We start from the raw sequence: 26,280 nt of genomic DNA, 5'->3' as shown, positions 1-26,280 counted from the left end.
TTATTGATACAAGTATGGAAAACTGAGAATAAAGATATAAATCGATCGAAAAAATCGAAGTGCTGAGCAATAACGCATGACCCTGTAGTATACCAGCAACTGTAACGGTTTCATATGATTTCAAAAAAAGAAGTAAAAGATGTTAATATCACTGTGAGATTTTATGCAACAACTTCGAGATAAACACCAAAACAATGCTGCATTGTCTAAGATCTTGCTGCTAAGATTGTGAGGTTTTTTTTAGGGGTGTGCTCATAAACACATGCTAAGCATTAGAAATTAAAAATTACTATGTTTGACTTATCAAATGGCTTTTATTTCTTAATAATGGATGCCTACTGCATGTACAACAATACACCAATCAAAATATCTCAAATATATAAAATTTAGTGCTTAGCATGTGATCTATATACTTAGAGCAAGTCCAAGAGTGCCCTAAAATCATGTCCTAAATCAAAATTTAAGGCATTTGAAGTAAAATGAAGCTCCAACAATATCCTAGTGGTGCCTAAAAACACTAGGACATCTAACAAATGCCTTATTTTTGAGGCACAATCATATATGCCCTAAATCATTTTTATCAATAAAATATTAGCTTGATCACATTCCAACACACCTCTCTTCTCTTTCTTTTTCACTTCCCTCCAACAATAATTCAAATATACTATTATTTAAATAATAAGGCGCAATAATAAGGCATATTGTTGGAGTTGTTATATTAAAATGATGTCCTAAATCACCAGGACATCATTTTTTATTATATATATAAGGCACTTTTTAAGACATTGTTGGACTTGCTCTTAGCATGTGCTCATAGAGACACACTAGATAAACTCTTGTTTTTATGTGCTGCGGATAAGTATCGTAGGACTTATCTAGATTTTAGACTCTTATTTTTATGCTGCCGATAAGTACCGTGGGACTTATCTAGATTGGATTCTTCCGTTTCTATAATGTAACGGTCATGATACCTTAGGACTTTTCCAGATTTTCGATCCTGGAGTTCATCCGTTTCTATAATGTAACGGACACAAAAGATATCTATCCACTATAATTTTAGAATGCATATGTTTCTGTAATGAAACGTGCATAGAAGATAGCGCTGCGTTTCTATAATGTAACGTACATGGAAGATAGCGACCCACGGGTGATTTCATCAGTCTGTGAATGCAGCTGGACTATCAGAGCTGTTTGCTACCAAGAAAGATAAGAATGGAGTTGATACTATTTATAGAATGCTACAAACTGATATCTATCTGCACATAGTAACACCTGGAGCAACATGCAGATAATCGCTACGTGTTGTGTCCAAAATGCAACCAAGTGTCTTTCTGGTGCGTTTTATTCACACACATTTCACCTATAAATACCATCATCCTTTACTCAACTCCTCCATCCACAAAACACACAATCACATTTTCTGCAAAACACACACAAATACTCTCAAGAGTGAAGATGTCTAGCAGCACTGTTGGCCAGACCATTCGTTGCAAGGGTAATTATTTGTCGTAGTAAACCTCCAGTTTTATATAGATGAAGAAAAAAAGTCATCTTCTAGTTAGCTGTTTGGAGCATATGTTGGAATTTAAGCAAAGAACTAAATTATCAGGAATCGAGATTTGATATTTACAGCGGCTCATCATAAATCTCGAAAATAAACAAAATACCGATGCCATATTCGTCCAAGTTAATTGTCTAGCTAGGTCGACAAAGGAGGTCAAATCTTTAGTTTGCGGATTCTGCAACCAGATATTAAATTTTGCTCGACAAAATTTAATATCTGGTCCGCGCATTGCGTGAAACTTTTTCTGTTCGCGCATTGCGTGAAAATTTAATATTTAACTTGTGCATAGCGCAAAAAATATTATCTTAACTCTCTGCACGGTGTTAAAAATTTATTCTGTATTTTTTTTAGCTTTACAATCAGATTAATGTATATTATTGTTCAAATGAATTTTGCATTTAGCTGCGGTGGCATGGGAAGCCGGAAAACCCTTGGCGATAGAGGAAATCGAAGTGGCACCACCGCAGAAAATGGAAGTTCGAATGAAGATTCATTTCACCTCTCTTTGCCATTCTGATGTGTACTTCTGGGAGGCCAGGGTACTACGCTAATTAACTCGTTTACTACTAGATTAATAGCTAGCTTATAATTAACTCACTCATATTTGCTTATATGGTGCTTTCTGTCACAGGGGCAACAGCCTCTGTTTCCTCGCATATTAGGCCATGAAGCTGGAGGGTATGTCCGGTTCAAATTGCAAAAAACTACTGATACCCTAAAAATAAGCATATGTTCTAGGATAATTTAATGGTCATGTTTTCGGCTTTTTGGGGTATAGTTTATCTCCAACGAGCATTTACTGATATTTGTTTTTGCCTTTTAGAGTCGTGGAGAGTGTTGGCGAGGGGGTTACTAGTCTGAAACCTGGAGACAAAGTGCTCCCTCTATTCACAGGGGAATGTGGCAAGTGTCGTCACTGCAGATCAACTGAGAGCAATTTATGCGATCTGCTAAGGATCAATTTGGACCGTGGTGTGATGCTAAGCGATGGCAAGACGAGATTTTCGAAAGATGGAAGGCCAATCTACCATTTTGTTGGAACGTCCACATTCAGCCAGTACACGGTTGTTCATGCTGGCTGTGTGGCAAAGATCAATCAGGAAGCTCCCCTCGATAAAGTCTGTGTTCTGAGCTGTGGTATATCCACAGGTACAGAAGTCTTTATGTCGCCTTGTTTTACATATACATCGGAACTTGCATCCTTAACTAAGCATGATTTCCTAAATGCTTTATGCATAATCCTATAGGAATGGGTGCAGCCCTGAATGTGGCGAAACCAACAAAGGGTTCCACGGTTGCCATTTTCGGATTAGGAACTGTCGGCCTCGCCGTGAGTAAATATTTGTTGTTTCATTGTTTCGTTACATTCAGATCATACAAGGATCATGAAAAGATCAAGCAAGTAGAATTTTCTAACATTGCTTTTCTTTTTGGCCAAAAATAAAAGGCTGCTGAAGGTGCCCGCATTGCTGGCGCATCAAGGATTATAGGCATCGATATAAATCCAAACAGATTCAAGAATGGTGGGTTTCTAATACTTAAGCAGAAAGCTTGCATCTGTACATTCACTTCTCACTTCAGTTTCTGAAGCTTACAATGTATTTACTACTTTAGTTATCTTGTGTATGTTTATGATCCTAATGTCTCTGCTTCCATCTATCTAACAGCAAGCAAATTTGGCGTTACTGAGTTTGTGAACCCCCAAGATCATGATAAGCCGATTCAAGAGGTTTGTAACAGGATATTGCTGCCTCGATTCAATATGTTAGATCAAGGGTTAGGGCCTTAGGGATAATTGCTCTAAGTATGATGTATGAGTTGTAATGGATGCTCTTTAAATTTTTTAAAAACCAGGTACTAAAGGAGATGACTGATGGAGGAGTAGACCGATCCATCGAGTGTACCGGGGTTGATATCAGTGTGACAGTTTCTGCTTTCGAATGTGTTCATGATGTAAGCAATGATTTCGATAGAACATAGAGCTTCTAATCTATATATGCATGGCAGACAGTGAACTGGGTCTGGTTATATGCAGGGCTGGGGGGTTGCTGTTCTTGTTAGTCTGCCAAACAAGGACGATTTATTCAAGACCAACCCCGTGAACTTTTTGCAAGGAAGGACTCTGACGGGAACTTTCTTCGGCAATTACAAGCCCCTCTCTGACATTCCGTCTGTTGTGGAGAAGTACATGAACAAGGTGATATCCTATATTTCAAACAGGCGGATTCTGTATCCTATATCCTTACAGTTTTGAGATAATTGATGAAATGATTTGATTTTTGCATGCTAAAAGAAAGACATGTTTTCCTACTGCAGGAGCTGGAAGTGGAGAAGTTCATAACGCACAAGGTGAGCTTGTTTGACATCAATAAAGCATTTGACTACATGCTGAAAGGGGAAAGTCTGCGTTGCATAATTGATATGGATGCCTAGGAAGCTCAAATCCTATACAATCAGTGATCTATGGCCTATGTATGTGTGTGTTGAGAATAAACGATTTGCCGGGTGTTGCAAATCGCATATGTATATAGAATAAATGGAATATTTGGTAAACAAGTTGCTTGCCGATCGTTTGGCGATGGCATTTAAATTAGCGGATATGTGTTTAGAATAAATGCAGTATGGTGTTTAAATAACGAATTAATAAATGAGTTACGACTTGGGATAGTTGCTAGTCTATAAACTAAAGCCAAGGTTTGACCCCATACACTCGCTTTTTACCATCTCCGGTTACTCGCCACAACATTTATCAAATATACAAAAACACTTAAAATTAAAGCATGTCTAAGCATAGATATACAGCGAGGATCAGAAAGGAAGACAAAAATGTTCCCACTACATTAAAGCAAAATCTTACACAAATGTTTAACGGCTCATGCCCTGACACATAACCTTACCTTGTAATAAGAAAGAAAAGGGGTAAAATGGAATACAAATTTAATAATAAAAGATAGAGTGTTAAATAATGACATTACATTCACGTGATTTTTACAAACTTTTAGCTGCAAGTGAGATTCTATTAAACATTTTCAAAATAGACTCAAGATATTGTGTAGTTTTTATACTTCTTATCTGAACTTAGTTTGTGTAGAAGATTAGCACTGTAGGACTCCATTCACACTAGAATATTTTAGTTCACGTATCTAGAATAACTTACAAAGAAGGGAGTAACCCAGAGATGATTGGAACAGGCGGTGCTAGAGTGGCAGTTGCATTATCGGTCCAATTTGTTTCACCCCAATGCCATAACATGCTCTCCCAGAAGCAGAATTCTTCAAAACAAGCCTGCAAGCGTGAATCTTTAATTTGAATCTTCCAATGACCATCTGTGTAATTACCCTTCTCGGCTTGCATCCGATCCCATTCTAGAGCTGCCTTCTGTTTAGACCTTAGCAGGCAATATTTATGCAAGTTTTCCGGCATTGCATCATGCACTTTCCACCATCTCCTGTGAGCAACATCACTTGCGAACTCCTGCAATATGTTCACATTCCAGTTGCAATCATAATCTCGAAAGCACAACCATGGTTTTAACCCGAGATAGTGAATAACATATAGAACAGGAGGATCAGCTCCAAATAGCTTTATTTTCATTTCCTTTTTCTCTTCTTCATCCCCTTCCCAGAAATGCTTCAGGAAATTCATGTGTTTTGGTATCCGGTGCCACCAGGTGAAGACCTCGTTCAAGTACCCCTGATCTCCGCCATTGTAGGACACAATTTCATTAATGTGATCCATCAGCAGTTGGAACGTGCAATTGGATGGTTCAATCACCATTACCCCAGAATTAAATAAGGTAGCATTATTTCCAATTGCAGTAATTTCTGGCATCTCAAACAGGATATCAATGTTTCTAAGTATGAGCAAATCAGCATCAATGAATATGATCTTATCATAATCTGTTAATTGCCACAGGCGGAATTTGCTGTAGTTCCATTCGTTATAAGCATCTCGTTCAGCTTTTGGGTTCCTAATTCTTTCAATTGTATGTAGTTTCCACCCTGCAGCTTCCAAACCTCCTCGATGATATTCACTGATCGTGTCATCAACAAGGATTACAAGATCGCGTGTGGAACCTGACATGCGGATACTCTGAGCTGCTGTTATAGCCCCGCAGACGTACACATGTGCAGAGTGCAAAATAGTTGCATACGCTTCTCGCCTGGCATTGCTGGAGTAGTGATCTATATCAAAACTTCAGTCAGTGTTGAATACAATATTTTTTACCATATTCAAGAAAACTCAGGATTGATACCATGCATGAAATTATTATTAAAGCCTATAAATACTGCTCATTAAGGGTGGCGCCAGTATTTGCTTGAAAAAGCGGGGAGGGAGCTGTATACTTTATTTTCCTGTGACAACAATATGCTTCCACTTCAAAACTGAATACATATCTTATCACAGATTAGAGCCCCTTGTTAGAATTACAAGACTTAATTTTTAGTAAATTAACAAAAATATCACAGTTTACAATATATCTCTGCTGGATTCAAAGCAAAGAATGTCCTAACACGAAAGAAAAGGGAAGACTTTACTCAGTTGAGAATGCATAAAAAAGAAACTAGATCCAATCTAATATCTTAACACACAATGCAAACTAGAAAAATCAAAGATGTAATACAACTGTTAAAAGACATAGGCTAATGTTTTTCACATCCGCTTCCTTGATATAGGTAGGCTAAATATATAAGCACTTTATATGCATCTATGTTCCTACATCTTAGTTTGACTGGCATGAAAGATCACGGTGGTCATTAAGGTGCTAATAAACTGTGACCAAAGTTACATGCACCACAAAATTTTCCCCAAGTGAAGTTGAACAATTATTGTATTGGGCACTTCGTCTCAAACAAACTGTCCTAGTCCTTGTAAAATGAGATGCCTAAATTTCCAACTTATTATATTCCTAATATTCAGTGTCTTAGTACACTCAAGATGATACAGACGTCAAGTGAAAACTTCCACAGGACTTGACCCTGCTATTTATAGCTGGAGTGAAGAAAGCCAGTGTTTTGTAATGGTTTAGCAGGTAAAGTCTAGAGAAGCAGCTGTGCTTTTGTCAGGAAGATGGTATTTGTGGCTAGTAGAAGATATATATAATATCAATGCACAGGAAGCTATCAATATATGTTTATATCTGACCTTTACTCTTAAGAGGAACTGCAAGTTCACATGAGCCAACTGGAAGATTAACCTTTTGTCTCAATGTATTCAGATTAGGTTCGTATAACCATGCGTTGCCTACACGGACAACAAGCTCCTTGCAAGTAAAGAGATTTGGAATTGGGAAACAATCACTCAACAGAAGCACGTGCACTGAATGATACCCTTTTGACATAGCAGCAAGCCTTGCTGCTGCAATTTGTAGATGCAAACGAGCCACATCTCGTGACCATTTGCTTCTTTTATTGCAGGGAAGCTTTACAGCAATAAGATCAATTCGCGGTTTACCAGGAGCATGAATATTGGGTAATGTAGGACATATGGGCACCTCAAACTCTTCTTCTTCATCTATCCATTCAGGATATAGGGATTCCCACGTCACATTGCTGGAAACAAAATCAAGGTTCAGGACAACATGTTCTGCGTCTGGTATAAGCAGCTTCCATTGTTCAATATCACTGTCATTAAAATTTAACAGACCTATCCCCTGATACTCATGCCTATCAGCAAGTTTCTCAATCACTTCGGAGACTTGGTCCCAATTGACCTCCAATTGTGATAGATAACGTTGATCAGCGGCAAATTTGTCCTTTATGAATTGACCTACAAAACTTGGCCTGAATTCGATAAGGTTTAGTTAGTCATAACGACAAAACCATGACTTTCTGAACTCAAAATGATTTTATATTAATAAAGTCTGTATGGCATTTAGATCTTCAAAAACGTGGCAGATCGGTAAGAAAGTACCCTTGCATGCATCATTAAGAAAGCAATTAAACATATTAAATGTAAGCTAAATCATTCATAAAAAATTATTTCAAGATTAGGCAAGACAATATACCGATGTCTGAAACTGGCTAGGTGGTCTGTGTTGTAAATTGCTGGAGACTTTAGGAGGGTCAAAAATGCTCCAAAAATTATAATAACCAGCACTAGTTTTAGAGTAGAAAACTTGCAGTTCAAATTGCGCTCCTGGCTAAAACTGGAGAAAGGTTTTTCGGCACTTCTAAAAACTCTACTTCTGAAAGATCTTCTCTTGGTTGTATCTTCTCTGGACCAGACATCAAAAATAAATCAGGCATATACAAATTATTAATTAAGAGAACAGAAAAATAAATGCAGAAAATAGACTGAGAGTTTTTTAGTTACTGGTAATGTAAACACCATATTAAATACGTCATACATGCCTCAGAAATGCATGGCCGTAATCAATAATAGAGAAAGGCAAGCTAGCAAATTGCTGACCATGATTGTATTCACTGTTATAAATACTAATACTAAGGATTTTTTTTCAGATAACAATAAGAAGAAAAGAAAGTCAACATTAGAGATCACAGGATTGGAGATTACAAATTTAGCAAGGTAGATTAACTAATTAATAGCTACAGCTTGCTTACTTGTTTAAAATTTAATAAAAGGTCTACTTAATAGAGGTTAACAGTCAAATGCTCTGTGGCTTTCTTTCATAGGATTTGAGAATGAATTCAACCAATTCTGCCAATCAAAGACAGACCTTAGGTCATATATATTTATTCCAACAATTACAACCATTGAACAAACTTAGTTGACGAACATGGTTTATATTGGTGTGGCACCAACCACGTGTTCATATCAACAAAGAGACTCCATTAAATATAAAAGGAATGGACAATGTTCCACCATGGTCAAATCTACATATATTGGTGCGGGTATCATGATTCATTTGTATGCACAGGCAAGAACACCAATACTTATTGGCTAGACCTTAATGGTAATAGAATTATCCAAAGTATTTAAAAGGAGCTACAGAAGGAATATAACCCATCCTCGCCTTTTAAAGAAAAGAACAAAGAGATAACTAAAAACTCGAAGAGTGATATATAAAGGGAAGAAATTGCGGGGGGGTTTAGCTAAGGTAAAGATTTGAATAAATTTCTAGTTCGTACCATACTATTAATCAAACTTTTTCATCATACAAATTTATCAAGATATGACAGTACAGTACACTATTATGAAGAAAACATCACTTAAGAGATCAACACTAAGACACTAAGACATAAATCTTTAGTTACTTAAAGTCTCCATTAGAACACGACCCTAAAGGCCTAACTTAAAAACCATCCCAAGTCTGAATAAGTGAATGAGCTATTTCTTTGCCCAAATCCTCAACAAAACCATCTATGTAGAGATATAACATTCACCTGATATTAAATTATGGATATTAGACTATATTCCGGTCCCTAGGTTGGTTAACCTTTTAAAAAGATTTACATAACTTCACATACGAGAGTTGTGGGTGAAATATGTTTATCTGCTAATGTTATATATACATGAAACATCATTTAGATCAAATATGCAAATTATTATTGATATCATATATCACCGCTTTCCTTGTAGCAGTCCCAATGAAATTTTTGGGCAGAGTAATATTAAACTAAATGATAGATCTCGTGCTTTCTTTTATTATCAACTTAAAAATATCCGTATGGACCGTATCTGGACCTGTTACTTTGCTACAATGTCGAGCCAATATAATAATAAACTTACCACTTCAAAAGTACAGGAAAATTATTTAAAATACATCTGGTGTGCTAAACCCCTTCAATAGTGTAGGCCCCTAGTTGCTCGGACTTTCTTTGTAAATCGTTTAAAGGTCTTAAAAATCTTGCTTAGGTGGAACAGATATATTAAAGCTCATCATATGATCATCAAATACTTCTTCAGTCCCAGCAACTGATAACACAATGACTTTTGCAGATCTATTCATGTTCAGAACCCTTGTCACATTATCATCTGAACTCATGACTTTCCAGCAAACTTGTACTTCTTTTTGTGGCCCAATCAGATAGAATAAGCTTGTAATATATCAAAAAGTGGCATATCCTCATCTTCCTTCCTAGGGCAATATTCACTCATTCCCATGCTAGATTCCTAGAGTGTCCAATTGAAGTTGTGGCATCACTCCTTGATATTTAATTTTTCCTCTTAATTCCTCTAAAAGTGTGAAGAAGATGGAGGAAACAGAAGAGAGCACAACTAAGCTAATTCATTTCTATTTTCAATTTCCTCCAGTTTCATCCTTCCGAATTCCAAGAAAAATGTAGCCTAGTCTCTTTGATGTTGGTTTTGTCATAATTATTTTCAATTTTAGGACATGTGAAAATTGTTTCTTACATGACCCAATGATGCTAGACAAAGAAGTAGAGATATCTGGTTTGGTTCCTGTATATGTAATTATGTATTAAAGGAATGCCAGGTGATGATAAGTATATGGGGGAAACCAATCCAAGTATTAACCAAAAAATGCTCTTGTGATTTGTACACCAATGTCATGTGTCTCATTCAAAGTTATACATTTACCTTGAAACATAAGTCATACCAGTCTTAATAATGATTGATGATCCTACTATCATCATATTTTCAAAGCTCATTAATGAAACAGGAACGTAACATTTAATTTTATAACCTGCGTTGTTTACACACATTTCTTAAATATGTTCACCAAGCAAGTCATTTTAGACTTGCATTTCAGATTTCCCTCTAATATGACAATTAACAATAAAACACTCATAACAAACTTGTCCAACAAATATCACAATACATAAACAGCAGTGAATCTAAAACATTTCTCGCCAAATCCTACAATTCATCCTCTAAGACGAAAGTCATAAATTGGCTAACCACCACAATAATAATCACGTTCCAAATCAGATGAATGGGATTCATTTAAAACATTTCCTTCTTTGATCTTCAATTCCATATTTCCATCAACGATACAAACTTAATGTACACATAGATACACACACTGGAGAGAGAGAGAGAGAGAGACTAACTGAGTAGCAGAAGAGAGTCTGTGTCTACGTTCATGACTACTAGGTGAGCCGCCACCACCAGCTCCTCTCATACTTAATTTACTTACAAAATCATCTGATGAAAACAATTCAGAACACGCAAAAGATCAAACACTTTGGGTCCATTACATACAATGAATGTAACAACGAAGAAACACAAACATACCTGGAGTGTGATTACATATATGTGCCTGTGCTACAACAATGGCATTGGGAGATGTGATCTAGTAGATTTGTGCTGAGTTGAATGTTTGTTACAGAGTTTACTTTATTAATCAATTCAAACGCTTAAAGAGCAGGTCAATACAGGAGTAGTATGTTTTTAGTGTGTGACTGTGTGTAAATGTGCTGTACAATTGTTTAGTGGAAACAAATTTACCAAAGTTAAAAACAGTGTTGACGGCAGAAACCGTTACTCTGGTCTGATTCCGATTTTACAACCTTCATGGAAGAATTTGGATTTTCGTGTCACAAAATCTACAGTTGTTAGAGCATCTCCAATAAGCTCTTTAAACAAGCTCTTAAATGAAAAAATAGAGAGCATTAACAAAATGGAACTCCAATAGACTCTTAAAGGCTCTTCAAAACCTTAAGAGTCTATTCTCTCTCCTCTCTTTTAAGAGTCTCTCACTCACTCTTAAGTTATATTTTATTATAAAGTAATACAAGCATCCACTTTCTCTTTCCACTCTAGTATTGTAGTCCTATTCATTTAATAATAAAATATTGTTTAGGAGTGGATGTAAAGAGTGTTGTTGGAGATGAATATACATTAAATTGTTAAGAGTGAATATTTTATATTATATTTGAGGAATGACTTAAGAGACTATTGGAGATGCTCTTACATAAATAGTACTCCGTTGTCACATTTTTATTTTTGTTAGTCAAATTGTTGACTAAAAATTATAAGTCATTCTTTTTTTATTTTAAAATCCTGAAAATTACATCTTAAAGTAGATTAAAAATTATTTTCAGTGACAAATTTCTTTTTGTTTTTTCACTTGATAAAATATTAATAATTTTTAATCAAATTCTAGTCAATTTGACCGGCACAAACCAAAAGTGACAACTAAAAAGAGACGGAAAGAGTATATTATAAGACGAGGGTTACGAGAGATTTTATTAAATTTATGACAGTGAATTATTAATTTTAACACTTCATCTATGGGGTGGTCTTGACCCCCGAAAACCTTAAATATAATCAATTTATATGATTGAATTTATAATTTGTAGTATTTAGTCTCCTCAAAATTCATAATTTTTTTTAACGTAGGAACTCGCAGCCGCTAAAAAAAAAAACTCATAATTTTGTAGTATTTTGTTTTTGAAATTTTTTAGTAAATTTCGTCCCCGGAAAAAAATTCTGATTTCGTCCCTGTATTATCTGGATAAATTTATTTATATAATATTCGTTAAAAGAAAATGCATATTTATGTATTTTTATAAACATATACATTTTCTTCTAGATATAAGTAATAGACGGATGTTTTGTTTTGTTTTGTTTGATTAAAATAATTACTTATTTCAAATAAAAATTATATTATTATATACTTCTTCAGCAATAAATGCCAAGATGATACGGATACTACCGAAATTCAAATTAACCAGCAAACTCGCGGAAAATCAAGTGTAAAGAATTTGGATTCTTGTAAAGTACTGTAATACTAATACAGTACAGGGGATGATTCGATTTTGGTTAATAAATTAATATATCTAATTGATCTGTATTATATTAGCAGCGTGGATTAGCAATTGAATGGAATAATATAAATTTTCATTGTAGAATGGTCAGAATATATTATCTTAGTTATCACTATCATAGTAATAATAAAATACGGCTCTTTCATCTTATTTTAGGTGACCGATAACGAAAATTTTGAATAACCCAGTAGACAATTTTTACATTTCGACTATACCTGTAAAAACTTTTACATTTCGACTATAAAAATTTTAAATAACCCATTAATGTAAAATAAATTAAAATTAATATTTTATTCATTATAAATGAAAATTAGATATATATATATATATATATATAATGAAAATATATTAAATATAATAAAATTTTAATATATATAATTTAATATATAATAACATATTTTTGAATATAATAATAAAACAAATAAACATTACTTATATATAATATGATATATATTTAATTATATTGGATTTATTAGTATTTTTCATAAATATGCAATATTTTAAAATAATTAATAAATTTGAGTAATAAGAATACAATATTATTATACTTAATATTATATAATATTGAAAATATAAAATTAAAAATATTATAAAGATAACTATATTAGGTTTAAATAAAGCACAACCTGACGTCGCGTCGTGGATGTTATAGATAATGATTAGAGACGGGTTAATTATCAAACTCATCACTGAAGTAGACAAATGATATCAAACTCATCACTGATCTCCACGGGGTCTCAAGTGGCTCGCTAAAGTCGCTTAATGGTATCAAACTCATCACTGCCGTTAAAAAAATTAACGAAAGTTTAGACGGAATGATGGTACAGAGTGATATTCATGTTAAAGATTGACATTCTGAAAATAATGAACACTAATTAGGGTTTTAACATGATCAACTATCATCATTATACAAACACACGACACCTTAACAATGATTTAAAACATGCAGATAAAACATATATAAGCCACAAAAACATTTTCTTACAGCATCAATAAACAAAGATACGACACGAAAATGCAAAAAAGATTAGGGTTTTCATGCCTGGTTATGATTTAGTGTTGATGAGGTTTAATTTGGATTAGGGTTTATATGCTATTCGTTCTGAATGTTCTTGACGCTTGGTCTCTTCTCTCGTGTGAAGCAGCAGTGTGTGTCTATGTATGTAGCTACTGTTGACATATGTTTTACTCTTATTTACTTTCTTTCTTTCTATTTTCTACTTTTTCTTTTTTTTTATTTTATTTCATTTATTTTTCTTCAGTCTTTTTTATTAACGTGCCACGTCAATCGCCAATGTGTCATTCCGTCTAAATTTCCGTTAGTTTTTTTAACGGCAGTGATGAGTTTGATACCATTAAGCGATTTTAGTGAGTCATTTAAAATCCCGTGGAGATCAGTGATGAGTTTGATACCATTTGTCCACTTCAGTGATGAGTTTGATAATTAACCCGATTAGAGACTCAATAAATATTGAAGAGCAGAAGGATATGTAAATTTTCGGAGATGCTCTAAAAATATCGGGTTCTTTACTGTACTCTCTTTTGAGAAAAAGAGGAACGATTCTTTGCTAATTTGATTTGAAATTTTGAATGATAAATGGGTCTTTCTAGTGTGTGCCCAAGGGCACACATTAAGCACTAAATTTGATGGGTTTAGTGGATTTTGATTGGTGGAGTTTGGTGTAAATGCAGGGGGGCCATCCATATTTATGATTACATGACCCATAAGAATGCACCAAACTCATAAAATTTAGTGCTTAGTGTGTGCCCTTGGGCACACCATAGAAAAACCGATTTATTATTAGCGTAAGTTGATTAATTAACCCGAAACTTACCAATCGGCAAACAGCACACGTTTTCAGCCACAAAGGCATGTGGATATTATGTCATTGACCAGTGTCTGCAGTAGAACAAAACCAACAAGCTAACTTACATGTAAATATCAAATCTATAACGAGTCGTGTGGAACAGATTTTCGATCCCAACGGGTCAAAATATGTTACAAATTATACAAAAGGAAAATCGAACATGTGATCTGTATTCGACGGACTCTCTGTTTTTGTCATTAACGGCTTGAGTTGTTGAATAGTAACTGTAATACAACATTGACTAGTCATCATCCCTGCAGAATCGGAAGCTTATAAATATCTTCCAGGTTAGTGTAGTAGTATTTTCATATATTGTGTATTATACTATGGCAGGAGCTACGAAGGTGGAGAAATACAGGGAGTTGCTGGATGCAGAGAATGTGAAAGACGTTGAGTGGAGGTTTGGAGCTCCTCCAAACTATGATGTCGTTGATGAGCTTTTCGAACAAGGCCGAACTAAGGTAGTTTTCTTATTTTCAGTACGTTAAAAACACTTCAGGACTTGCTGAATGCTGAGAATATTGTTTTCATTGGTATCGGATTTTGCTTGTTAAAGAACTTGGAAAAAGTATTGGAAACGAATTTTACACTCTCAATCGTACAATTAAAGATGTTAGAATATAATATGATTCTAAGCTCTCTTGTTTTAAAAGATCGGTCACTTTTCATCTGGAATTATTAAAATATAATATGATCTTGCTAAGTCACTTTAAAAAATTCAATTTAAACAAATGAGCTCGATGTATCATGTTAAGTAATCAATCCATTTAAAATTTTTAGATATCAATCATGCTTTATCATTTTTTTTATTTTAAATCTTAATGTGTTAATCATGACTACATGAATTTCATATGTTACCTTAAAAACCATTGTGTTTCTGTGTAGATATGGCCAGCGGGTTCACTGGAAGAAAAGGTGCAGAAGCTTGTGAAGACGTGGGAGATGGAAATGTTTCACAAAACCCGACCGGAAGACTTCAAAACTATTGATCCAGACAAGTTTACTCTAAGCGTCAACGGTAAAATTTCAGGGCCAGAACTAGATTAGTTCTTAAAAGCACTTTTGTTACATATGTGATAGCTAGCTTCGATTAATGGTGTGTGCAATTAATTATAATAGAATGGTTAAAGTTATAAGAGTGCTACAGTTTTCTGAAGGGACAAACTTGTTGAATTCTTCAGGAAGGCAAGGCCTTGCAATGGGTGACATAAAAAGGATCAAGGGAGGATACAATGCTATGCTACAAACACAACTCCCTGAACATTTGCGCGTCTACAATCCGGCTGAGGAATCAGCTGACTCATCTCATGTTGTTTTCACCACAGCATTTCCTCGGGGATTTGCTCTAGAGATTCTCCAGGTATATGCAGGACCGCCCGTGATTGTGTACAAGTTTAGACACTGGGGTTTCGTGGAAGGTCCTTTTAAAGGCCATGCCCCTACTGGAGAAAAAGCAGAGTTTCAGGGAATTGCCATTTTTGAGGTACATTATCTCTTGATCAATAGCATTTTAATGTTTATCGCTCGACTTATGGACATATAACTGTCATAGCTTGTACCACTTGGAATGAAAATTGACAAACTAAAGTATTTGTCATACAGTTGGATGAAAACTCAAAGATCTTCAAGGTGGAGCTTTTTTACGACAGGGGAGAACTTCTCGGAGGTCTGGTGAAGGGTGAAAAGACTACTGATTCTACTGGTGGAATGGCTTCAAGCTGCCCTGTTATGAGGACAGGATAACCTCTGCAACAAACTGATAAATAAATAATAAGCTTCACCACTGGATGGTCTCAAGAGTTCTCATAATATTTCGTAATCAATAATGCATCTTCATAATATGTATTTTGCCTTCAATGTATAACATATAGTTTGTATTACTGCAATTTGCCATTTCCTGAAGCTTTTGTGATAAAATCAGTTAATCTCATCTCAAGTGCCAGTCTTTTATTATGATTATATCACATCTTTTCGGATCCTTATTCCTTGACTACATTCTGCAGTTATCTTATATCATCATTTTTTGTAAATCATTCTTTGCGGAAACAGCCTCTCCCTTGCGTCTATCATTACTGTCACGGCCTACTAAACATTAGAAACAACAGAATCACCCAAATTGTTATGACAGAGCTCAAATTTAATAGCAATATTTCCTTAGAATATTGCCATTTGGACAGCTTGGTCCCTCTCATTCTTCGTATTTAAGGTCTGAGGATATCTGTTTAGTTGACAACTACTGCATTGTAATTACCGTTATGATAGTTATTTTCTTTACTACATATATTTAAAAGCACAAAAGTTCTTCTACTCTTGCCTGCAAATCCAGCTTGACTTTTACAATCTTCTATTTGGAACTACATTTTCTAGCTTTAATCCAATTAAAATTTATGGCTATGATTTAAAACGTAAAAAGGTCGGATCTGGTGCAGGAACTTCACACTTTTGTCTTCCTAGCTTTCAGGGTTCTTCTCTTGTTGCATGCATCAACCTCTAGCTCTTACACTCATACCATAAGATGATTCACTAACTTAGCCATACATTTCTCATGTAAATATTTTATTCACTTCCCACCAGAAATATCTTACTGCTTCCCTTGGATATATTGCCTAGCCTTTCTAAATTCATGAAGTTACTAGTAAAAGTCTGATATAGCAAAAAAAAAAAAATTTAAAATATAGAGATCTTATTTATTTTACTTATTTTAAAGTATAAAAAATCCCATCAACCTGTATATATTACTCCCTCCGTCCCGTTGAATTGTTAACATCACTTTTTGTCACGTTTTTTAAGACCTCTATAAAATATAGTTGCATGAGGGTTTTTTTTATAAAAAAAATTCTGAATAAAAGTTTGATGTTTAAACTTTTATTCAGAAAAAAAATAAATTAAAAAAACATTATGAAAATATACTTTATAAGAGCCTCAAAATGCGTGCAAACAGTGAACGTTAACAACCCGGTGGGACGGAGGGAGTAGTAAATTTCAATGGATTTTATATCAAACTGTCACCCGGTTGTATCAGAATATCTCACTTGACCCACTCATCTCATTGGGGACTCATTTAAGCCACTATAAATACCTTCCACGTTAGTGTAGTAGTATTCTCATATATTGCGTATTATACTATGGCAAGAGCTACAAAGGTGGAGAAATACAGGGACTTGCTGGATCCAGAGAATGTGAAAGACGTTGTTTGGAGGTTTGGAGCTCCTCCAAACTATGATGTTGTTGATAAGCTTTTTGAACAAGGCCGAACTAAGGTAGTTTTCTGATTTTCAGTACGTTAAAAAACACTTCAGGACTTGCTGAATGCTGAAAATATTGTTTTCATTGGTACCGGATTTTGCTTGTTAAAGAACTTGGAAAGAAGTGTTAGAAACCAATTTTACGCTCTCAATTGTCCGATTGAACATATATACATTGCCGGTATATAATATGATCCTCGTAAGCCCTCCTCTAGATCCAGATGTTTCGGGATAACCAGTCACTTAACATGAGAAACTCGGGAAATATAACATGATCCTGACAAGCCCTCCTCCCAACATCTTGAGAAAATTGATTTAAACAGATAAGCTCATATATCATGTTAAGTTTAAAATCTTTAGATATCGACCGTCAAGATCTTATACTCTTCCATGCATAAATCATGTTTTATCTTTCTTTAAAAAATATCTTAATCTGTTAGTCACTTAATGAATTTCACATGTTAACTTAAAAAAAAAACATTGTGTTTGTGTGTAGATATGGGCAGCGGGTTCATTGGAAGAAAAAGTGCAGAAGCTTGTGAAGACGTGGGAGATGGAGATGTTTCACAAAACCCGACCGGAAGACTTCAAAACTGTTGATACACAGAAGTTTACTCTAAGCGTGAACGGTAAAATTTCAGGGCCAGAACTAGATTAGTTCGTAAAAACACAGTAGTTAGTGGTTTGAGGTAAAATGAGAGGTTTGAGGTGTTTTAGAGGTTCGACATCCGCAGATGCTAGTGTTTGATAGTTAGCGGATTGAAATAGAGGTTTGGGCTCAAAAAAGCTAATTTTCAAAAAGCTTCTTTGAGGAGTTTTTTGGGTTAGAGGTTTTGATACGTGTCATAAAAATCTAATCAAACAGCTATTTACCAAACAATTTTAAGAAAAATCGTTAATTCAATCCGCTAGTCAAAACATCTATTTTAATCAGTTAGTCAAAACATCTATTTCAATCCGCTAACTGCTAATTCCCAAACAGGCCTTTGTTACATATGTGATAGCTAGCTTCAATTAATGGTGTGTGCAATACAATTATAATAGAATGGTTAAAGTTATAAGAGCGCTACAGTTTCCTGAAGGAACAAACTTGTTGAATTCTTCAGGAAGGCAAGGCCTTACAATGGGTGACATAAAAAGGATCAAGGGAGGATACAATGCTATGCTACAAACACAACTCCCTGAACATTATCGCGTCTACAATCCGGCTGAGGAATCAGCTGATTCATCTCATGTTGTTTTCACCACAGCATTTCCTCGGGGATTTGCTCTAGAGATTCTCCATGTATATGCAGGACCGCCCGTGATTGTGTACAAGTTCAGACACTGGGGTTTCGTGGAAGGTCCTTTTAAAGGCCATGCCCCTACTGGAGAAAAAGCAGAGTTTCAGGGAATTGGCATTTTTGAGGTAATTTATCTCTCGATCAATAGCATTTTAAATTTTTAATGTTAATCATCTCGAATCATGGACATTTTAATGTCATAGCTTGTACCATTTGGAATGAAAAATTGACAGACTAAAGTATCTGTCAAACAGTTGGATGAAAACTCCAAGATCTTCAAGGTGGAGCTTTTTCACGACAGGGGAGAACTTCTCGGAGGTCTGGTAAAGGGTGAAAAGACTACTGATTCTACTGGTGGAATGGCTTCAAGCTGCCCTGTTATGAGGACAGGATAACCTCTACAATAAACTGATGAATATTTCATAATGCATCTTCATAATATGTATTCTGCCTTCATGTATTGTATTACTGCAATTTGGCATTTCTTGAAGCTTTTGTAACAAAATCAGTTAAACTCATCTTAAGTGATGCATTTTATTCCTAGCTTGACTACATTCTGCAGCTACCTTATATCATCATTTTGTGTAAATCATTCTTTGCGGAAACAGCCTCTCCCTTGTGTATATCTTTACTGTCACTGCCTTGGCCTTTTCTTACTAATTAAACATATATTTATTTATAACTATGCTAGTTATTACTAAACGTTAGAAACAACAGAATCACCCAAATTGTTATGACAAACGGCTCAAATTTAATAGCAATATTTCCTTAGAATAATCTTCAGCCGGAAGGATAGCAGGCATTCGGGTTCGACATGATGTTGCCATTTGGACAGCTTGGTCCCTCTCATCTTCATATGTTATGTCTTAGGATATCTATTTAGTTGACAACTACTGCATTGTAATTACCGTTATGATACTTCTACTCTTGCTTGCAAATCCGGCTTGACTTGTACAATCTTCTATTCAGAACTACATTTTCTACCTTTAATCCAATTAAAATTTATGGCTATGATTTAAAACATAAAAAGGTCGGATCTGGTGCACAGACTCGGATCTGGTGCACAGACTCCGGAAAAGATTTTGATCTGGTGCACGAACTTCACACTTCTGTCTCCCTATCTTTCAGGATTCTTCTCTTGTTGCATGCATCAACCTCTAGCTCTTGGACTCATACCATTAAGATGATTCACTAACTTGGGCATACATTTCTCATGTAAATATTTAATTCACTTTCCCAACAGAAATATCTTACTGCTTCCCCCTTTGATAATTTGCCTAGCCTTTCTTAATTCATGAAGTTACTACTAGAAGTCTAATATACCAAAAAAAAATAGAAATAAAGAGATCTTATTTATTTCATTCCTTTATATATTACTATATTAGTAAACTTCAATCTACCTCATGTAGTTCTTTTCATGCATATTAAACTCCACCCTAATACCAGACAGTCCATAAAACAGCTAGGAGTCACTTGATCTCCATAAGAAATGTCAAAAATCTTTCAAACTATGCTTTATCATTTTTAGATTCTGCTCTCACCTTGCATTCCCTAGTCTACCATGCCTCGATCATCATCTGTAGGCTCACCGCAGCACACTACAACAGCAGCTTCTGATGATGACTATAACCAGCCGCTTGCTTTTGTTCATACAACAATATCTGGGGCTGGCCGGCTTCTCCCATCATCTAGCCACTGGAACTCCATAGAAATTGACTTCAACATCTTACCTCAATCACAAACTCCGTCCGGATATGAATCAGTACTCCCTTCAAGATTCTCTAAATCCTATGACTACAATCTAATTGTCACTGATAAGACACACTTGAAACGTTGCGTTTATGTTACAGTTTCTTTTTTTCTTGTTATTGCCCTTATCTTTTTTCTGTTACACTTTGTTCCCTTGCACAAGCACCATCACCAGGACTCTGTCAAGAATCTTACACTTGCTGTGAATCAAGCACTTGTCTTCTTTGATGCTCAAAAGTGTAAGGACAAAATACCATGTTTTTCAGTCTGCGTGAATTATAACATCTATGGTATTCTAATTAGTTTGAACTTTCTTTTTCAGCTGGGATTCTTCCAAAAAACAATTTAGTGAACTTCCGAGGTGATTCTGGTTTACAAGATGGAAATAGTAGTACTACGAACGTTGATCTTGTGGGAGGATTTTATGATTCAGGGAACAATATTAAATTTAGCTTGTCAACTGCTTATACTATAACTTTATTGAGCTGGACTGTGATTGAGTATCATGAGAAATATGATGATATAGCTGAACTTGAGCATATAAAAGACATCATAAAGTGGGGGAGTGATTATTTGCTCAAGGCCTTTGTTCCTCGAAATTCAAGTGCTTCCACTCCTAGTAAAATCTATTCACAGGTATGCTATGTTTGTAAAAGTGAGCCTTTCTGATCTAGTTAATTAATTCTTGAAAATTTTGTACAGTAATATTTTCTAATTTTTAGGTTGGGAGTGCTAGTAAAGATTCTAAGGTTGACAATGATATAAATTGTTGGCAAAGGCCAGAAGACATGAGCTACGGAAGGGATGTATTGGTCTGTGATAGTACTGCTTCAGATTTAGCAGGGGAAATTATTGCAGCATTCTCAGCAGCATCATTAGTATTTAAGAACAACGAAGCTTATGCAGGAAAACTAATAAAAGCAGCTGAGGAATTGTTTGAAGTTGCTAGTAAAAATGGCACAAGACATATACAGGGAATGTACACTAACAGTGATTGTGGCAAACAAGCCAGTGAATTTTACAATTCTTCAGGTTTTAGAGACGAGTTGATATGGGGTGGAACGTGGTTATTTTTTTCAACCGGGAACAGTACTTACCTCGACTATGCCACCACAAATTTTGATGCAGCAGTAAAAGAAGAATTGTCCTCTGAAAATGGGATCTTTTATTGGAATAATAAGCTTAGTGCAACTATGGTATGTGATCTACTATAAAATTTTGTTCATCCCAGGCTTACCTCGACTATGCCTTTTTGTGGTGTGAATGTACACATATGTGTTGATTCCTGACATTATTTTCTACTTATTGTTCCTCTAGATTTTGCTATCAAGACTTAGATTTTTCCTTGACCTGGGGTACCCTTATGAAGATGCATTTGGATCATCAACCAATAGGACTGACTTGCTCATGTGTTCTTATCTCAACAAACTGCAATCTGATATGACAGACGGTAAATTATTTGTGTGTGCTACTTCTGGTGAAGCTTGATTGTCGCCATTAGTTAATCCATTTCATTATGAAGTATTCTGCTTTTGATATCAGGTGGTTTGATCCTCTTGAAACCTAAATATGGTGCACCGCTACAATATTCTGCAACAGCGTCTTTTCTGAGTAAATTGTACAGCGATTATCTTGATCTATTGCGTAGATCTGGTAGCAGCTGTGCTGGCTCTGTAGTAACACTGGATAAACTGAGAAGTTTCTCAAGGTCTCAGGCAAGTATTCCCTAATTTGTGCTACTTATTTGGAGCCTATAATCACATAAGTTCTCTGAAGGCCTAGCGAGGTTTTCAACCCCTTAATATTGGAATATATATCATAATCTCACTAGTAAAATTTTTACATTTTTGTTTTAGGTTGATTATATACTTGGAGATAATCCTATGAAGATGAGCTACATTGTCGGCTTTGGTGATGAGTATCCAACACACGTTTACCATAGAGGTGCATCGATACCATGGGATCACAAAACTCATTCTTGTGCAGAAGGAGATAAATGGCTGAACGCCAAAGAACCAAATCCAAATCAGATTGTAGGAGCCATGGTTGGAGGTCCTGACCATAATGACATATTCTTAGATGAAAGGGATAAGCCATGGTTTACAGAGCCAACCATATCGAGCAATGCTGGTTTAGTAGCTGCGCTCATAGCACATCATGGCCCTCCGCTCATGACCCGTGACCATTTAAATTCATCTAGCTCAAATGGCCTCAATTTAGGCATCGACATGATGGGTATTTTTCAAAACATTCATCTACGTTAATGAGACCTTCACTACATATCTTTCAAACTGTTATTGGAAGGAAAAGATGCATCAGCACCCGAAATCAAGGTGTCAAGATATATTGGCTTGAAAATTTTGGACTTTGAACTATTAACAATAACTTTGGATGTTTATACATCATGACTGTGTTCAATGCTTTATTTATACCTCCTGTAGCATAGATCTTGTTGATCAAGTCACAAATGGCTAAAACTGCAATGCCCTGTGTTGAAAAGATACAGAAATTTTTTTATAAGGCTGTACAGCTGATAGAAGATTTTCTTTGACGGTATAATTTCTGAAATATAGCATATTTACAGTTACATCTGTGCATTACAGATTTTTTACAAAAATTGGAACGACTGATCGACTGAGCAAACGTTTCACATTGCATTACGGACTTTTTACATTGTAAACTATTGCTAATTAGAAGGTGATTCACATAGTTATGTACAGCACGAAGGATAATATGGATATACACTACAAGCAAAACTGAACTATCTAAAACATTGTGGTTTCTTTCACTTCTTTCGCTAGCATCTTCAGGGAGACTTCATATTATCCAAGTTGAATGTTATCTGCAAGATATCAAATAGAATTATGTGCCGACAACATTATATACACACGATGCACATGTATTGATCAGAAGAAGGATTCACACACCGAAATTAAGTGGATTTTGTCGAGGAAAGGCACAAGTAGTGAAATAAACATCTCCATTTCTTCCTTAAGTCTGTCATTGTCTTCATCATTGGACATGAGAATGGCAAGAAAAGCTTTTGTATCAGGCACTAGTTTGAGAGCTACCTGGAAAACCATAAATTAGTCCGCTTAAATTTCAACTACCATATATATCACTGTATGATGTTCATGTAGGTTCAAAACATTAAGTTTTCTGTTATAAAGAACAACTACGCACCAGAGGCAACTTGCGCAAATTTGCAGAAGACACACTACAAGTAAATAGGTGAAGTTTAAGAAAACAAGGAATAAGTCAAAGAGATTCAGTAAATTTTTCCGATTCACTGCAATTTACAGATTGCAGTAAAGTAATAAAGAAGGAAATACAGAATGAAAGTAATAGTCAAGGAAGTACAGAATGAAGTTTTGGTTTTTTATGAAGAACATTTTGCAAGCATTAGTGCATAACACAAGAAACTATTCTCAAAAAGATTAGTGTAATTGCATTTGCATTACCAACATAGCTTTTTAAACAACTTCTGGAAATTGAATGGTTACCTTGTAAGCCGTTGAAGTGATCCATCCATGCCATGGTTTTAAAGTGACAACATATGCTTCTTCTACTGCTTTCTCCATCTTAAGTTCAGAGTCCTTCAGTAATAACTGCAACAATGTCACTGTAAAATCCAGAGATCTGCAGAGTACCGAAATAAAATTGCTCAATACTTATTCTTATAGCTGATATATGGACTTGCAAACTAATTCTTAAAAATTTGTTCAAATTTCCCCATATCAGCATGAATTTTTTTAGACCCCACAACAATATATGCTTCTATCTATAATTTAAGAACCTGCAACCAACTCAAATATATTATATACGGAGTCAGCAAGCTCCAAAATTTTAGTTGTCAACTAACCACATGCATCATGCCATTAGCCTAAAATTATGCACTAGTATATTATTTTAGCTAGAGGAGTGACTGTGAAGTGGTTCGCCATCTTAATCCCGAGAGCTATGTTAAAAATAAGGCTAAATTGTCGACTTCCAAATTCCTAAGGCTCTCCTCTGTGATGAGCACACCTAACTAACTCTGAGGAATTAAAAAGAGCGATTAGTTGTTAGCGGAAAAAAGATCATAATTTACCTGGTAAGCCATACAAATGCTCTGCTGCAGCTGGTAACATGTCTTGCAGAGACTTCATTCTTCTCTTTCTTTAGGATCTCAACCACATTTGAATATAATGAAGGGTTTGATTCCTGAAACTTTTCCAGTCTCTGGAAGTGAAATAGAACAGCATTACATTTCAGTGGTCCTAAAATATGTTTTCGAGGATGCCAAAGGAGGGTAAAAATGTCTTATAATCTATAACAGAAAAGTCAAAAGGGAAGGGAGTGTGTTTTTCACACACCACAACTCCACAAGTAACACAAGGAACAGTTTGTATATGAAATCATAAACAGGAGCAACATGGCCTAATAATTAAGCAAAGTTTTGTTTGTATTTACCTGTATATTCTGATTTATGTCTTGTCTCAAAACAGCCATTGTTGGGCCAATCTTATCTGCAGGAACATAAAATCAAATATTAAAAGATAAGAACAAGAAAAGCAAAATTGCATACAATGATACAATAACATAATTTCATATGATAACTATTAGTTGTAGAGAGAGAGAGAGAGAGAGAGAGAGAGAGAGAGGGAGAGAGAGGGGGGGGGGGGAGAGGGGGAGAGGGGGGAGGGAGGGAGGGAGAGAGAGAGAGAGAGAGAGAGAGAGAGAGAGAGAGAGAGAGTACCAAGAACTTGAAGAACCATATTGCAGACAACAAGAAATGGTTTGATGGGAATATGTGCTGCAGCATTATGAACTTGATCATCAACAGGCTGAACTATCAAAGCCTCCTTAGAGAACTCTTCAATGGCAGACCTTAGTTCTGATCTCATCTTCAGCTCCATCTCCATGTCTCTCCTCCTTTTCATCACAATATATCTCTCCTGTTTCCTTGCTTCTTGATTTGCAACCTCTCTCTCTTTATATACAAAAATTACCAATTATTATAAGAAAAGTTCCAGAAATAACAAGTGTTATTAAACTGGAGTATGACTATATAATAATATATTTATGTACATAATTTTTCACAAATGAGAACCTGCAACGACACCAGATACCTTGGAACCTATAAAAAAATCAGTGCTGTGAACTCTACAAAAATTAGAAACATATATCTAAACTTTATTTTATTTGGTTCCTTATCCAAAGTTCTTGTACTAGACGTCTAGACATGTGAGAGCGACCTTTACTTTGACCTTGATGTTATCAGATATATCATCTACCATTGTTTATGTGCAACAATTTATATTCTATTTCAGACTAAATGGGAACTGCACCATTCTATAATGCGGTAGAATCTCGGCAACACAGCTGTAAGCCCAAAATCATCTAGTTTTTTCTTCTTCTTTTTTTAATTTTATTTTCCAGGTAGAAGGTAAGGAAATATAATTCATAAACCACATATACGAACCTGTATTTTTTATATTCCAAGAAGAAAAAATAAATCAATAACTTTTTCAGTTTTCGGCCTATAATGTAGGGCTAAGGGGATGTATCCAAAAATCCAAATTTGGGGCAGTTTTGCCCCAAACCACTCCAGCTGTGGACTAAAAAGTGATTCAAATTTGGATCACTGCTATTCACTGATCCAAATCTTTTTAACATTAAAATATTGTTATTTTCATTATTTGATGATTTTGTTAATGTTACTAAAGATAGATTAATTAATATTAGAATTTAATTAAAACAACGGTTAAGTATAATTAAAATTTCAAAATACATCAAATTATCAATCGTTACAGAAAAATCAAAAATAAAGATGCTCATCTTGAATTTCGAACGCTGACTGAGCATTTGTGGGAAGAATATACTAATTCTAAG

General features: G+C 35.2%; 6 protein-coding genes across 8 annotated transcripts; 4 read left to right on the top strand and 2 right to left on the bottom strand.

The window, feature by feature from the left end:
- The first annotated feature begins 1,959 nt into the window (after nt 1-1,959).
- LOC108217675 (alcohol dehydrogenase 1) lies at nt 1,960-4,226 on the top strand. Its single transcript, XM_017390550.2, has 9 exons — nt 1,960-2,103; nt 2,196-2,242; nt 2,388-2,713; nt 2,812-2,894; nt 3,012-3,087; nt 3,232-3,293; nt 3,419-3,517; nt 3,600-3,761; nt 3,881-4,226. Exons 1-9 carry the CDS (start codon nt 2,035-2,037, stop codon nt 3,995-3,997), a joined length of 1,041 nt encoding a protein of 346 aa, XP_017246039.2. The 5' UTR covers nt 1,960-2,034; the 3' UTR covers nt 3,998-4,226.
- A 153-nt stretch (nt 4,227-4,379) lies between these two features.
- On the bottom strand, nt 4,380-11,064 carry LOC108219518 (putative UDP-glucuronate:xylan alpha-glucuronosyltransferase 3). Its single transcript, XM_017393004.2, has 5 exons — nt 10,727-11,064; nt 10,543-10,636; nt 7,572-7,781; nt 6,710-7,347; nt 4,380-5,748 (listed from the first exon to the last, which is right to left on the bottom strand). Exons 2-5 carry the CDS (start codon nt 10,611-10,613, stop codon nt 4,718-4,720), a joined length of 1,950 nt encoding a protein of 649 aa, XP_017248493.1. The 5' UTR covers nt 10,614-10,636; nt 10,727-11,064; the 3' UTR covers nt 4,380-4,717.
- A 3,141-nt stretch (nt 11,065-14,205) lies between these two features.
- Nucleotides 14,206-16,111, top strand: LOC108216766 (pathogen-related protein). The gene is made up of 4 exons (XM_017389604.2): nt 14,206-14,590; nt 15,015-15,147; nt 15,311-15,612; nt 15,732-16,111. Exons 1-4 carry the CDS (start codon nt 14,456-14,458, stop codon nt 15,870-15,872), a joined length of 711 nt encoding a protein of 236 aa, XP_017245093.1. The 5' UTR covers nt 14,206-14,455; the 3' UTR covers nt 15,873-16,111.
- Nucleotides 16,112-17,046: 935 nt separating this feature from the next.
- On the top strand, nt 17,047-19,270 carry LOC108218201 (pathogen-related protein). Of its 2 annotated transcripts, none has more exons than XM_064091033.1 (4): nt 17,047-17,368; nt 17,913-18,003; nt 18,481-18,782; nt 18,912-19,270. In XM_064091033.1, exons 1-4 carry the CDS (start codon nt 17,255-17,257, stop codon nt 19,050-19,052), a joined length of 648 nt encoding a protein of 215 aa, XP_063947103.1. In that variant the 5' UTR covers nt 17,047-17,254; the 3' UTR covers nt 19,053-19,270. The 2 variants fall into 2 exon arrangements, with proteins under 2 accessions (XP_063947103.1, XP_017246605.1); XM_017391116.2 differs by having other exon boundaries at nt 17,049-17,389; nt 17,871-18,003.
- Nucleotides 19,271-20,018: 748 nt separating this feature from the next.
- LOC108216499 (endoglucanase 25) lies at nt 20,019-23,250 on the top strand. The gene is made up of 6 exons (XM_017389271.2): nt 20,019-20,645; nt 20,729-21,042; nt 21,129-21,602; nt 21,724-21,856; nt 21,949-22,121; nt 22,263-23,250. Exons 1-6 carry the CDS (start codon nt 20,219-20,221, stop codon nt 22,668-22,670), a joined length of 1,929 nt encoding a protein of 642 aa, XP_017244760.1. The 5' UTR covers nt 20,019-20,218; the 3' UTR covers nt 22,671-23,250.
- On the bottom strand, nt 23,034-25,590 carry LOC108216500 (glycolipid transfer protein 2). Of its 2 annotated transcripts, XR_010291544.1 has the most exons (7): nt 25,145-25,590; nt 24,859-24,914; nt 24,497-24,627; nt 23,910-24,045; nt 23,590-23,623; nt 23,334-23,477; nt 23,034-23,248 (listed from the first exon to the last, which is right to left on the bottom strand). XR_010291544.1 is itself a non-coding variant. In XM_017389272.2 (6 exons), the coding sequence occupies exons 1-6, from the start codon at nt 25,326-25,328 to the stop codon at nt 23,213-23,215; spliced, it is 687 nt and encodes a 228-aa protein (XP_017244761.1). In that variant the 5' UTR covers nt 25,329-25,577; the 3' UTR covers nt 23,034-23,212. The 2 variants fall into 2 exon arrangements, 1 of the variants encoding a protein (XP_017244761.1); XM_017389272.2 differs by lacking the exon at nt 23,590-23,623 and having other exon boundaries at nt 25,145-25,577.
- Between the last annotated feature and the right edge of the window lie 690 nt (nt 25,591-26,280).

This window comes from Daucus carota, chromosome 4 (genome assembly GCF_001625215.2).
Source record: "Daucus carota subsp. sativus chromosome 4, DH1 v3.0, whole genome shotgun sequence".
Taxonomy (NCBI): domain Eukaryota; kingdom Viridiplantae; phylum Streptophyta; class Magnoliopsida; order Apiales; family Apiaceae; genus Daucus; species Daucus carota.
Note: the sequence above shows the minus strand (reverse complement) of the source record. Positions and strands in the feature narration are given on the sequence as shown.

Excerpts from the sequence above, each read along its gene's own strand:
- LOC108217675 (XM_017390550.2), top strand. The coding sequence starts at position 2,035 with ATGGAAGTTCGAATGAAGATTCATTTCACCTCTCTTTGCCATTCTGAT. Across the intron at positions 2,895-3,011 it reads TAGGAACTGTCGGCCTCGCC|GCTGCTGAAGGTGCCCGCAT; the intron begins GTGAGTAAATAT and ends CAAAAATAAAAG. Across the intron at positions 3,294-3,418 it reads ATGATAAGCCGATTCAAGAG|GTACTAAAGGAGATGACTGA; the intron begins GTTTGTAACAGG and ends TTTAAAAACCAG.
- LOC108219518 (XM_017393004.2), bottom strand. The coding sequence starts at position 10,613 with ATGAGAGGAGCTGGTGGTGGCGGCTCACCTAGTAGTCATGAACGTAGA. Across the intron at positions 7,782-10,542 it reads AGACTCTCTTCTGCTACTCA|AGAAGATACAACCAAGAGAA; the intron begins GTTAGTCTCTCT and ends TGTCTGGTCCAG. Across the intron at positions 5,749-6,709 it reads AGTTCCTCTTAAGAGTAAAG|ATCACTACTCCAGCAATGCC; the intron begins GTCAGATATAAA and ends GTTTTGATATAG.
- LOC108216766 (XM_017389604.2), top strand. The coding sequence starts at position 14,456 with ATGGCAGGAGCTACGAAGGTGGAGAAATACAGGGAGTTGCTGGATGCA. Across the intron at positions 14,591-15,014 it reads TCGAACAAGGCCGAACTAAG|ATATGGCCAGCGGGTTCACT; the intron begins GTAGTTTTCTTA and ends GTTTCTGTGTAG. Across the intron at positions 15,613-15,731 it reads AGGGAATTGCCATTTTTGAG|TTGGATGAAAACTCAAAGAT; the intron begins GTACATTATCTC and ends TTTGTCATACAG.
- LOC108218201 (XM_017391116.2), top strand. The coding sequence starts at position 17,255 with ATGGCAAGAGCTACAAAGGTGGAGAAATACAGGGACTTGCTGGATCCA. Across the intron at positions 17,390-17,870 it reads TTGAACAAGGCCGAACTAAG|ATATGGGCAGCGGGTTCATT; the intron begins GTAGTTTTCTGA and ends GTTTGTGTGTAG. Across the intron at positions 18,783-18,911 it reads AGGGAATTGGCATTTTTGAG|TTGGATGAAAACTCCAAGAT; the intron begins GTAATTTATCTC and ends TCTGTCAAACAG.
- LOC108216499 (XM_017389271.2), top strand. The coding sequence starts at position 20,219 with ATGCCTCGATCATCATCTGTAGGCTCACCGCAGCACACTACAACAGCA. Across the intron at positions 20,646-20,728 it reads CTTCTTTGATGCTCAAAAGT|CTGGGATTCTTCCAAAAAAC; the intron begins GTAAGGACAAAA and ends TTTCTTTTTCAG. Across the intron at positions 21,043-21,128 it reads CTAGTAAAATCTATTCACAG|GTTGGGAGTGCTAGTAAAGA; the intron begins GTATGCTATGTT and ends TCTAATTTTTAG.
- LOC108216500 (XM_017389272.2), bottom strand. The coding sequence starts at position 25,328 with ATGAAAAGGAGGAGAGACATGGAGATGGAGCTGAAGATGAGATCAGAA. Across the intron at positions 23,478-23,909 it reads TCACTTCAACGGCTTACAAG|GTAGCTCTCAAACTAGTGCC; the intron begins GTAACCATTCAA and ends ATGGTTTTCCAG. Across the intron at positions 23,249-23,333 it reads ACAAAATCCACTTAATTTCG|ATAACATTCAACTTGGATAA; the intron begins GTGTGTGAATCC and ends GATATCTTGCAG.